Raw genomic sequence first — 12,864 nt, 5'->3', positions numbered from 1 at the left:
AAATCTGAAAGAGCGCCATGTTTAAAACTATTGATTCATCTACAAAGGGTCGACGTATAGTGGTTCAAATTAATTGTGGAGGTAACGAGTCTTTAGCCATGTCGGCATGACGTGGATACAGAACTCAAGCCCCGCCCATTTGTTGCGTGTGCAGACCCGGGAAAATTGAAACCCCCGGCTTCACTCACAAGCGTTGTAGAAAAAAAAAGAGGAAGACAAACACTGTAGCAGATCCCGGTTGATTTGTGCTGTGCTTTGAACTTGCCCTACCCAAAGATGAGGCTTTGAAGAGTCAGTGGTTGAAGTTTATTTTTGCAAAAATACGGCAGCATTATAGCCCAGCCTTGTGCTGTGTTCCCGTCATTTTTCTGATGCATATCTTTAGCATTGGCGTAAAGTAACAAATTAGAAGTACTCAAACTACTGTAATAGTAGAGTACTAGAGTACTGTAAGAGTTGTTTTTCAGAGGAAATGTAATTTACTAAGTGTGTTAAATGTGTACTTTAACTTTCTCTTGAGTACAATTTTAGCGCTGTATCAGTATTTTTCTCCACTACTTTCCTTCAACCTGTAGTCACTATTTTTTCTTGTCTGTGGGGATTTGAAGAATCCGTCCTGTGATTCCTATCCAATTAAATCGCACATACAAAGTAAATCGCATCATACTGAATTACCTCAAGACAAGGGTGATTTATTATTGCAGCAAACTGTTTGGAAGCATTAAGTGTCTAATAAGATGTCCAAAATCTTTACACACATTGACCCAGAGACTGTTTGGATAATAGTTTAGGTAATAGTTTGGAAATGAAAATCAGGTTGACATCAGAACCCAACGTCAGGCTTTGGTCAGTGTCCAACAAACAACCTAAAATCCACCAAATATCAACGTCTAATGATGTTACAGCTTGACGTTGAGTGGACATTACCAATGTGACGTCTATCAGACACTGGATTTTGGTTGCCATACCCAACAAATAAATGTCAATATTTGACATCAATATGACGTTGGTTTAAGATGTTAGCTCGATGTTGGATTGTGGTCACTTTCTAACACAACCTAAATTCAACATCAACTGACGTCATTCTAGAACATCAAACGTTATCCTTAGACACTGGCTAGACATTGAATTTGGGTCACCTGACATCACAACCTAAACCTAACCTAATATTAATGTCTTATGACGTTGTGGGCCTGCTGGGCAATGACTGAATGCACTACAGAATATTACGTTTACACACATCCACTAATTACATGTAAACACATCAGCTTTTTACAGAGTAATACTCACTACTCTTGAGTACTTTTGAAAGCTCTACTTTTTACTCATTTCTACAACAGATATTTTTTCTCTACTTGCACTACATTTTTAGACAAGTAATGGTACTTTTACTTAAGTATGATTTTTCAATACTCTTTCCACAACTGGTCTTTAAATGGTCGGTGGAAACCGGGAACCCGGGGGAAACCCAGGCAAGCACAGGAAGAACATGTAAACTACACAGAAATGTCGACTGGCCTGGAAACGATTTGAACCAGTGACAGTCTTGCTGTGAGGCAACAGTGCTAACCACTGTGCCACCATGCCACCCTATCTAGAAAAATGGAGGAGAAGTAGGACTGGAAAGGGGATTCTTCAAAATCAAGATGACTGAGGTATGAAAACTCTGGTTATTTATGGTGAGTTGGGAATCATCTGAGTGGTGAATCATGTGTTAGCTAATATGGGACAAGCCCTGGACAATCATAAGCACATGACCCTCCTGTAATTAGTTTATAAATAAACTTCACTTATTTCTCTTGCTTTGAACATCCAGCTGATGTAGTCCATTACATAATCTTTAATGTTCTCTGTAGGCTGAGCAAGGTATAAGTTAATTGTGTTGATACATTATTTATCTGATGTGCAGTCAGATGATTATCAACTATTTTACAGCACCTGTACTCAAAAGGGTTGTGTAGTGTGTGGGTGGATGCAATGTTAGTTCTGCTATTATAGAGGAGGGAAAAATGAGATACAAAGATTGAACATTCATTTTATTGGTTTGGTTTATTAATACAGTGGTTATTTCAGCCTTACCGGCTGTTCACAGGGGAAACCAACAAATGAAACGAAACTAAATAAGTAGAATATAGCTTTCTGACAATCTGTGGCTCAGTCACTAGTCTCTTTAACAATTAGCAACAATAACTCTGTGTACCTGATGGACATAAAACATATATATACTGTATAAACACGTAAAACAAGAATTTACAAAACGTGAGCTAATACTTCTGAAAATCTGCGTTTATAAAATGTTTTATTTACATTCATTCAGAATAATTATAATTTGGGGGAAAAATAAACACAAAGACGAACACAAATGGCACTGACTGCAGGATGAAAGTAAAACACTGATTAAAGAAGACAAAATATAAAATATTATCTGTAGTAATTAGATTCCGTAGAGTAATTCAAGTGCTATGAGTAGTAAAGAGTACACAGGTATAAAACCCCCCGTCCGCTGAGCGTCAGGCCACGATTTAGCCCTCAATATGCGGAGGGGCGCGAGGAGGTTTAAAATCTCCTTTCAGTCACACTCATGCAGTGAAAGTGGTTAGTACGAACAAGTTTAGCCCACTTTAATACAACACAAGCTTAATAGCATTAGCATCTGTGCTTTTATAAACAGAGGGTGTCTACAATCGGCACCGCTATGATTGTGCAACAGCGCACCAGAACAGTGGTCTAGGCAGGTCCAATAACAGACATAAAGGAGGTGTGGTTTAAGGCCAAAGGGAACGGAGCCAGATTAGTCTCAAAAATAATATATTTACAAAATGAAATTAACACATCCACAACAACACTTCACATTTACAAAATCCAATTTGTAAACACAATTTGTGAATTTACAAGTAAACAATCATAAATATTTTACCAAATGAATTGGATTTGCATATTTATGAATCATGTTTTGAATTTACAAATTGGATTTGTGTATTTTCAAATCGGGTTTTGAATTTACGAATTGGATTTGTGTGTTTTTGAATCATGTCTTGTATTTACAAATTGGATTTTTTGTATTTTTGAATCGTGTTTTGATTTTACGAATTAGATTTGTGTGTTTATGAATCGTGTTTTGAATTTACGTATTGGATTTGTGTATTGAATTTACAAATTGGATTTGTGTGTTTATGAATCGTGTTTTGAATTTACGTATTGGATTTGTGTATTGAATTTACAAATTGGATTTGTGTGTTTATGAATCGTGTTTTGAATTTACGTATGGGATTTGTGTATTGAATTTACAAATTGGATTTGTGTATTTTTGAATCGTGTTTTGAATTTACGAATTAGATTTGTGTGTTTATGAATCGTGTTTTGAATTTACGTATTGGATTTGTGTATTGAATTTACAAATTGGATATGTGTGTTTATGAATCGTGTTTTGAATTTACATATTGGATTTGTGTATTGAATTTACAAATTGGATTTGTGTGTTTATGAATCGTGTTTTGAATTTACATATTGGATTTGTGTATTGAATTTACAAATTGGATTTGTGTGTTTATGAATCGTGTTTTGAATTTACGAATTGGATTTGTGTATTGAATTTACGAATTGGATTTGTGTGTTTATGAATCGTATTTTGAATTTACGAATTGGATTTGTGTATTGAATTTACAAATTGGATTTGTGCATTTATGAATCGTGTTTTGAATTTACGAATTGGATTTGTGTATTGAATTTACGAATTGGATTTGTGTGTTTATGAATCGTGTTTTGAATTTTCAAATTGTATTTTGTGAATGTGAATTGTGTTGTGGATCTTTGAATTGTATTTTGTAAATGTATTAGTTTTGAGACTGATCTGGCTCCATAAAGGGTTGTTGCGATTGGTCTATATACTGTATATATACATATATAATTTATTTATTTAATTTTGTCCAACTTGATTGGACTGGGCCTCTAATAGTCAACATGAGCAGAAAGCTTGACATGTTGAGTTTGACCACTATGACGTGTGGATCTCTGTGCCTGAACAGAGGTGACCAATGATAAAACAACAATTATTAGCAGCTTCAACTATAACATATTTCCAAAAATATAAAGGATAAACTTTTTATATAAAAATATCTTTTATCTATGGAGGGTCGATACACTGTGGACGGGTTTGTCGAAGGGTTAGACATGTATAATATTTAACTGTTCTTCTCTCAGGGTGGGCTGGAAATGGTTGAGGATTTGTCAAGACACAAACATGTACTTTGTCCCATTCCCGATCACTCGTGCTTTCGCTATTAGTCTCCCTCAGGTGTTTCTGCGTGCAGGTCTGTTAGCAGACGGTCTGCTGGCTGGACAGGGGACTTTCCAGAGACAAGCTTGTTGGAGACATGTCTGGACGAGACGTCTTAAACATGGACGAGATATAAAAGGCCTGCAACCAAGCAGAGAAAATGTTAAAGAGAGCAGACAAAGAGTATTTCACAGGACACTACTAGAGTACATCAATTGTTTACCCTCAAGGTCCACTTTCCTGCAGAGTTTAGCTTTAACATTAATCAAACGCTTGGACTAGGGGCGTGCAATGTTGACAAAAAAATAATATCTTAATATTAACCCTTGTGCACGGTTCAGATGTACTAACCTTTTGTTATATTAGAGATGAAAACATCCACTGAAATAAACTGCTGTAAAATGCATCAGATAAACATTTTTACATTTTTTTTGCATAAATCTGTTAATTAACATCCTGATCAAAACTACTAAATTTATTAGAAAATTACAGGATTTTAACTCTTTAACTGCCAAGTTCATAAATGATGTTCCTGATTTAGTGAAAAAACACACAAAATTTCGTATTTTTAATATAAAAAGTAATTGTGAGACTGGATTTTTTTTAACCTTTTATCACAGAGTTGGATATGTGAACGATTAGTAACAACACTGGCTTTGATGCATTGTTAGATTTTCATTCGTTCTCCCTAATTTACTGTTGGTGGCTGTTTTTGCCACATTGACTTCCATTATAACCACATTTGATGGTGTGTAAATACACAGTCCTTGTTTTTGTTTACTCCATGTAGTTCTGAGAGCCGAGATGCATATTTTGATTTTCTCAGACATAAAGGTAAGTGCACATAGGTCACTCTCACACACTCAGACACCCATACACACATTTTAATTTGCTGTTATACTCCATATAAAATCCAGAAACTAAGCTTTTTTGCACAGGGATATCTAATGGCCCATTTCCACTGAGTGGTAGAGTACGGTACGGTTCGGTACGCTTTTATGGCCATTTTCACTGTCAAAAGGTACCAAAAAGCGTACCGTACCATAGCACTTTTTGGGTACCCTTTTGGAAGGCTACCTAGCATAGCAAAAGGGTACCAAAAGGCAGAGCAAGACGCGCAGCTGATCACTATTAGTTTAAAGAGATACGTCACTAGCGCGTAAACAAGCTAAGAGAATAAAAGCAAAGGAAGCGCCTTTTTTAAATACAAAGCGGAGATATTACACTGTAATAATATATACATATAAAAACTTGCCGCATGTCTATATTTGAAATAACGAACTTCTTGAGCTGATGTTAATAGCGTGTGTGTGTGTGATTATTGAAGTGCTTCTGACACTCGATCCTTTTAGAAACAGACAAACGTGAGAGTGACGCATGATAAAACAAATGAGAAATTCTTTCAGCAACCTAAAACATGAACAAACTGTCATGTTTAACTATTATCATCACCTTTTGGACTATTATGAATGACGGAATTACTTACTAACAAGAGGTTACATGTGCTGGTGAAGATTAAAGATACAGATGAGAGGTTTGCACTGATGTTGTGCATTGTTTTTTAACCCAAATAAGGACTAAATGTATGCTGTGTATAGTTTTTCTGTAATTGGCAACATATCGGAGACTGCAAGGGGCTGTATGTGTTCATATATGATGCATTTATTTATATGTTTTATATTATTGCAGCCTACAGTAGGCTATTTTGCATTGATCGAAAGTTATAATCAAATCCTGTTCATAGAAAGGTTAGTAATGGACATTTATACAGAGGTATTTATGTGTATAAAGCATCTGTTTTGTGAGAAGTGCTTCTCATATGATATGTGAACAACTCGTACAGCTTTACTGTAGACATTTCCTAGAGCGAGAATGACGTCGACTGAAACTTTCTGTCGTACACCAGGCGTACCAAAAGGATACCATTGGTACCCTTTTGGCAGTGGAAATGCAAGCCTGATTAAGGAGACCCATACCGAACCATACCCTACTGTATGACTCAGTGGTAACGGGTCATAAAGGGTTAATGGTGCCAACTGATGATTAACAGTAGAAATTACAAATTTTACCACTTACCAACAGGGAAAACCACCAACAATTAAAAATGCATGATTATATGGTGTCATGGTTTTGTAATCAAAAAAATGTGGTTATAATAGAAGTCAATGCGGAAAAAACAGCCACTAACAATAAATTAGGGAGAATAAAAATAAAAATCTATTAAAAGCAATGCATCAAAGGCATTGTTGTTTCACATGTCCAAGACTGTGATCAAAATATATGTTAAAATAAGATTCATCACCAAAAATCATTCAGCTAGCTGAAACTGAAAATGTTATGGCCAAATTAAGACTCAAAATCACCCCAGAGTGGATGAAAACATCCCCAACAGTACATAAGGGTTAGTACATGGGTATTTTTTAGAACTATACTGCCAGAAGGTGATGACGAGATGAGGTAGAGGTATGGTAGGGTTTGAGTGGGCATTTTTAAATGACAAATTGGTGTTGGGACCTAAGATGCAATAGTTTTTTTTTTTTTCCCATGTACTGTAGTGTGTCAGGGCACAACAACTGGTATCATGTCTGCGACACTTCACAACATCAATACAGAAAGTCAAGCATGTTTACATTTTTGTTTATTTATCGTCCACGAAAAACCATCACATGGGTGACTTTGACCAATGGGAGCACAGAATCTCTTCCGTACACAGTTTTTAAAATTGCAAAACGAAAGAGAGAGGACTGTGCTAGAAGAAGAAATAGAAGAAAGCCTTAGAAGTTATGATAAGAGTATGCTTGCCTGTATGATGTGTCATTGAGCGATTACCATAACAGAATTAAAAATAAAATGTTGGCAATCGAGAGCGTAGGCACTTAATGTTTGTCTCCAGCCGTTGCTGGGAAACCACTTTTGCAACTCCAAAAGTGCTTTTTGCAGGCACAGAATGAATCTACTTATCTACTGACCTTCTTCAGAAACACACATACATACAGTTGAAGTCAAAATTATTACCTTTCTTTTACCAAAATTACCCCTTTCTTTTTAAAATATATTTGTTTAACAAAGATAATAAAGTTTCACAGTATGTCTGATAATATTTTTTCTTCTGGAGATCTTATTTGTTTTATTTCAGCTACAATAAAAGCAGTTTTCAACTTTTTAAAATAAATTTCAGGTCAAAATTAGCCCCTTTAAGCTATATAATTTTTGATAGTCTACAGAACAAACCATCATTATACAATAACTTGCTTAATTACCCTATCCTGCCTAGATAACCTATTTAACCTAGTTAAGTCTTTAAATGTCACTTTAAGCTGTATAGAAGTTTCTTGAAAAATATCTAGTCAAATATTATTTACTGTCATCATGGCAAAGATAAAAGAAATCAGTTATAAGAAATTAGTTATTAAAAATATTATGTTAAGTAAAGTGTTGAAAAAATCTGCTCTCCGTTAAACCGAAATGGGGGAAAAAATAAACAGGGGGGCTAATAATTCAGAGGGGCTAATAATTCTGACTTCAACTGTATCTATGGGGAAGTAATTGTATTTTATGTGGCTTCTTAATAATAGAATGCACGTTGAAGACAACACATGATGATCGATCGCAAAGCAATGTGTAGTCTGTCATATTTGGTACCCATGACAAGTCAAGATTTTATCTAGAAAAAAATCGGATAGTCTGACTGCTGTAACCAACAATTAAAATAATGTAGTCTGAAGGGATCTTCATTCATTCAATCAATCATTCAAATGATCTATTTGAATCTGAAATTATTTATAAAAAAAGCAAGTGTTGTGCTGTACCTGAAATTGCATACTCTCCTGATAAGCTACTATTTTAAACAAGTAATGACAGTTAAAGAGTTATCACAAGACTGTGTTTGCTTTGCATTTAGTAGGTAAAATTGTCCACTGTAATAACGGATGGATAAATCATTGTCTAAATTGTTCAAAAGTTCTGCTGCAGCTTTGTTCGGAATCATTTTCATCTGTGAAAGAGGAATATTATTATTATTATTATTATTATTATTATTAAAGGTGTTGTATGTAATTTTTTTACTCTTCTAAAGCATAAAAAGGCCATAATATGTTTGCAGATATTTAAGACATATGCTAAGTATCTGAAAAACAATGCTAAAGTCAGATATTCTGCTTTGAAAATATATGTGTTACATGTCAGAACAGCTGTCTTTGTTTTGGTCATTTAACCCAACCAATGCCAGTTTAGCCAGTTATATTTCAGCACCCCTGGTTGCTTTGGTGAAAAAACGTGTATTTCATTCAGTCAGGAAGGCTCTCAACGCATGCGACCGAAACGCAACTGAAACGCAACACAACATGACCGAAACGCAACCTTTGGTGGACAGTACCAGACTCCGAAATGACACTCGGATTCAGAGTTCCACATGAAATGGTTATTAAATAGCAAATAACATAAATATTACACACGTACATATTAGGTGAGCAGGTTACATTGTAACCCCCTGTCCTTGCACAGAATAGTGCACTCACTGCACTACAATGAAATGGTAAGGTTTATAATCTAATTAATACATATTAAACTTCTTTAACATTATTTAATGTAGATGAATCACTGATAGTTGTTGGCTTGCAGTTCTTGCAGTTGAGTTCAAGATCTGAGGTGAACTATCTGCTGCTGCTTTAAGTAGTATGGCAATAAATGTCTTGTAAAATGGCATTCAAAGTCACATTAGTAGCATTTGAAGCACATGAGGTGTATCTGAGATGATCATTGTCATAGTTTTCTATTGTTCAGCTGCAAGAAATAGAAGATTTTTTAAAAATATAAATTTCAGGTGTTGGTTAGGACAAAAACTCCTTTTAATAAGGAAAATATTCCTTCTGTCTTCCTTCTATGCCGTTGCTTTTATTTAGATCAGGATTTAAATCAACCTTTGTTGGTGTCATCAATCTGGCAAGCTGCTCTTGTGTGTGTTTTGAACTAGGGGTGCAATACCTAGTTCTACCAGTGGGTGTCAAACTTACATATTGCACTTTTAAAAAATTTATTATATATATATATATATATATATATATATATATATATATATATATATATATATATATATATATATATATATATATATATATATATATATATATATTCGGAATGAAAAATTCCACTCTTTGTTGTATTATCTTGTAACCTTTTGTAAACCTTGTAAAATCTATAAGGCTAAAGCTGAGTGAGTTTGATCAACATTAGAGTTAAACTTTGATGGAAAGTAGATCTTGAGAGTAAGAGTTGAGAAGCCCCGGTCGAGAGCTTGTGGTGACATGATTCTTACCACCCAGTAAGCAGTCAGTCCTCCCTGCAGGAAGCCAGTCAAGACATCAGTGGGGTGATGGCGGTAGTCTGAAATGCGACTGAGTCCTGTGTACACTGCCAACATCACCAACATGAACTGCAGCAACGGTCGTAGAAGCCGTGCCCCTTGCCATGACAACCGTGCCTGCAGGTAGAACTGCACAGGAAGTTTTAGGAATTATTAACATTTCAGCTGATAAAAGAGTGTGCAGACTGATAAACAAAGGTTACAGTGTGTGTATGTGTGTGTGTGTTTGACCTTCCTAAACGTTTGATGACACATTTCTGAAAAACCTCCAAGAAGTTGGCTAATAAACCTAACCTTTATCTTTTTATATACCATAAAGCAATCTTTGATAAACCATCCTCAAAGCTATATCAAAACGTCATACACTGTAGTCAAGGATATGATCATAGAGTCACGACAACATATTATTTTGTTAATTTTAGTAAGTAAATTTTAAAGTCAAACTAATTTTAATTCCATGTATTAAATCTAAGTTTAATTGATGTGCAGTTTAAATGACTTGTAAAGTTAACTAGATTCAACTTAAAATTGAAGCCAGAAGCCAATTGTTTTTCAGTGCAGCTGAAACTTCTGGTAAAACATATATCTCTATTGACATATGAGGCATTTTTTGAGTCATTTTGTCAACTTAAATGAGGAATAAAAGACCTAATTGTGGAGAATTTAGCTGCAACCTTAAAAAACACAATAAATAGCTAATCTAGGTCTTCAGAGTCACTAGAAGTCACATGGAAGTATGTATGAGCTTGTTGGAGTTAAACTCTTGAGAACCTCAGCCCACTCCTGGTGGGAGGATTGGACACCTCTGGCTTAAACTCTGCCCCTTTCAATGGTCCCACACGTTGGTTCTTCTGCCTTTTACTTTGTTCCTCTTCCAAAATAGCAGCATATACTTCCCCGTTGTTGTTTTGATTCTTAACTCTATGTAAAATTGCAGACTCAACCACCGGGCCGCGGACCAATATGGGTCCGTGGATCAATTGGTACCAGGCCGCACAAGTAATCATTAATTATTTGAATCAGAATTGTATCAGATCACGTAAATTGAATCAGATGAATGGCAGAAAATAGCTTGTACCTCTGAAGGCAGCTTTTTAAAGCTTTCAGATACAGCAATTAGCTTTCAAAATAGCCCTTACTAAAAAAAAAAAAAAAGAAAGAAAACACACACACACACACACACACACACACACACACACACACACACAAGCTAGCTTAACTACACAACGAATGTCAGGAGGAAATTATGGGGTCAGTTGGCACGGCATAAGCATTGGCTGTAGATGAAGTTTATGGATATTGATGTCACACCAGGGACTGAGAAACATTCCAAACTTTTAGGGTCCTCATACCCCTCCAATCACCCCTGTCACAGGTGTTTGGCTTCCTGCTGTAATGCCTGGAGCAGCTGGTGTGCAGAGCCAGACCATGTGGCCGCAGGTCAGGCATGCAAGGCAGGGCTGAGCCTGAACAGTGCAGCCATTGGATGCACCAGAGAGAAAAACAGGCAGAAAGGACAAAGAGCCTGGCACGGCTTTTCTATAGGCTTTTCCCTCACTCTGTTCATGTTCTCTCTCCAGTGCTCTCTAATGAGAGTTGAAGAGCTCTCCTGCTTTTAGAGCAGCCAGAGGCCCGTGAATTGAATCAGATGAATGGCAGAAAATAGCTTGTTTTTACACAGCGGGGCGAATTCTGTTCCCTCCGTTCTAAACGTGATTGGCACACAAGGCAGAGTAAATTCTGATAAAGTTTGTGGGGCAGTTGCGTGAAAGAGAAATGCGAATGCTATTGAATGTCAAGCTTTATGATCATTTGCGAGTGCTTTGTCATTTTTCCCCCCTTATTGTGCCCCTTCCCCAGGCCATAACAGAGAACGGGAGAGAGGGGTTTAACTGAAAGAAGCCTGTCTATCTCTCAGCAGGCCAAAGCTCCCCCCTCCCGGACCCAACCCACAACTAAACAAGGCCTCCTCTGTCTTCGGATAGCTTTCCCTCGCTCTCCCTCTCTCCACTCATCTATTCATCAGGCCTCTGGAGAACATTCCCTCTTTCACTCTAGCCTTTCTTTTCTGCTTGAAGCAAGATGCCTTTTGGGAGTTTTTTGCGTTCTCAGAGCCTTCTTCTTTCAGTTTGAGTGTATTTGTGTGCATTTGTGTGAATTGAAGTTTGAGAGACTTTCTTGTCAGTAGGAATTTTTTGGCATTTCTCCCGCATGGCAGGGATGGGAAGTGAAAGCTGACAGCAGTAAAGCTCCGCCGCGGCATCCGGCAGCAAGCACAGGCGTTCAGCTCTACCCTGACTTGTGTTTGAGTTTGACTGTATGAGTGTGCTTGTGGTAAACATGCCCACACACGGAGATACTCACTGCCAGGTAAAGCATGGTGTACATGGCGAAAGATGCATGGCCCGAGAAGAAGGATTTTCTGTTTAGGAAGAGCAGAAGGGAAATATTACCAACCAAATGTCATAATCTCACAAATCATTAAACCACTGCACTGCCCGTAATATTGACTGCATGATGTTATATTAGGCAATCACAAGCATATATGTTATTATAAATTAATTCCTCCGTATATCCATAAAACAAACTATGTGATTTAAACTCTGTTCCAAAATCTAGTAAGCCCCCAACCTAGGCAGTTTGTCAAGTCATCATAAATAGAGCGGTTCCTAAAGTCTTAGGTGTTTTATTTTGGGTAAATTATAAAGAACTGTCAAATTTATCTAATTGCGCAATGCAAGATGGCGGGATGGCTTGATACCATATTTTTGGAGTTCAGTACCAATGAATCCTGATTATCGATACTATAGCAAAGTTCCTTTAAGGCAAGTAATTTCACTCGGCAGCCATTTTTGAAAAGCCTCTCGGGTAGTATGCTCAGGCATTCTGTCTAAATGGGGAAACATATAATTCTCCAAAATTGTTTTCCAAGCTTACGATTAAATTTCATATTAGGAATCAACAATACAATTAAAAAGCCCCTATTATGGGTTTTTGAAAATGAGCTTTCATGCAGTGTGTAACAGCTCTATGTGAATGAAAACATCCAGCTGAGGTTTAAATCTTTTGTTTGATTGCATCGACGTCAATATGGTACATCACCAAATATGTACTTCCAGTTCTGTTAAAATGTGCACGCGCTTTCCCTCCACACACTAGCGGAGGCAGGGATCACGGGAATGATCATGCTGCGAAGATGACGATTATTGACAGATGGAGATTCGGC

The 12,864-nt window shown here is 36.6% G+C and overlaps 1 protein-coding gene across 1 annotated transcript in view; it reads right to left on the bottom strand.

Moving 5' to 3' along the window:
- Positions 1 to 2,015: 2,015 nt before the first annotated feature.
- The window catches only part of ppap2d (phosphatidic acid phosphatase type 2D), a 72,392-nt gene continuing 61,543 nt past the window's right edge, over positions 2,016 to 12,864 (bottom strand). Inside the window, exons 4-6 of the mRNA XM_056454204.1 lie at positions 12,003 to 12,060; positions 9,591 to 9,767; positions 2,016 to 4,417 (exon numbers count right to left, since the gene is read on the bottom strand). Coding sequence (XP_056310179.1) covers positions 4,316 to 4,417; positions 9,591 to 9,767; positions 12,003 to 12,060 — 337 coding nt within the window. The 3' untranslated portion in view covers positions 2,016 to 4,315. The remainder of the gene's footprint in view (positions 4,418 to 9,590; positions 9,768 to 12,002; positions 12,061 to 12,864) is intronic.

This window comes from Danio aesculapii, chromosome 3 (genome assembly GCF_903798145.1).
Source record: "Danio aesculapii chromosome 3, fDanAes4.1, whole genome shotgun sequence".
NCBI classification, from domain to species: Eukaryota; Metazoa; Chordata; class Actinopteri; order Cypriniformes; family Danionidae; genus Danio; species Danio aesculapii.
This window is presented reverse-complemented; position numbering and strand designations above follow the sequence as displayed.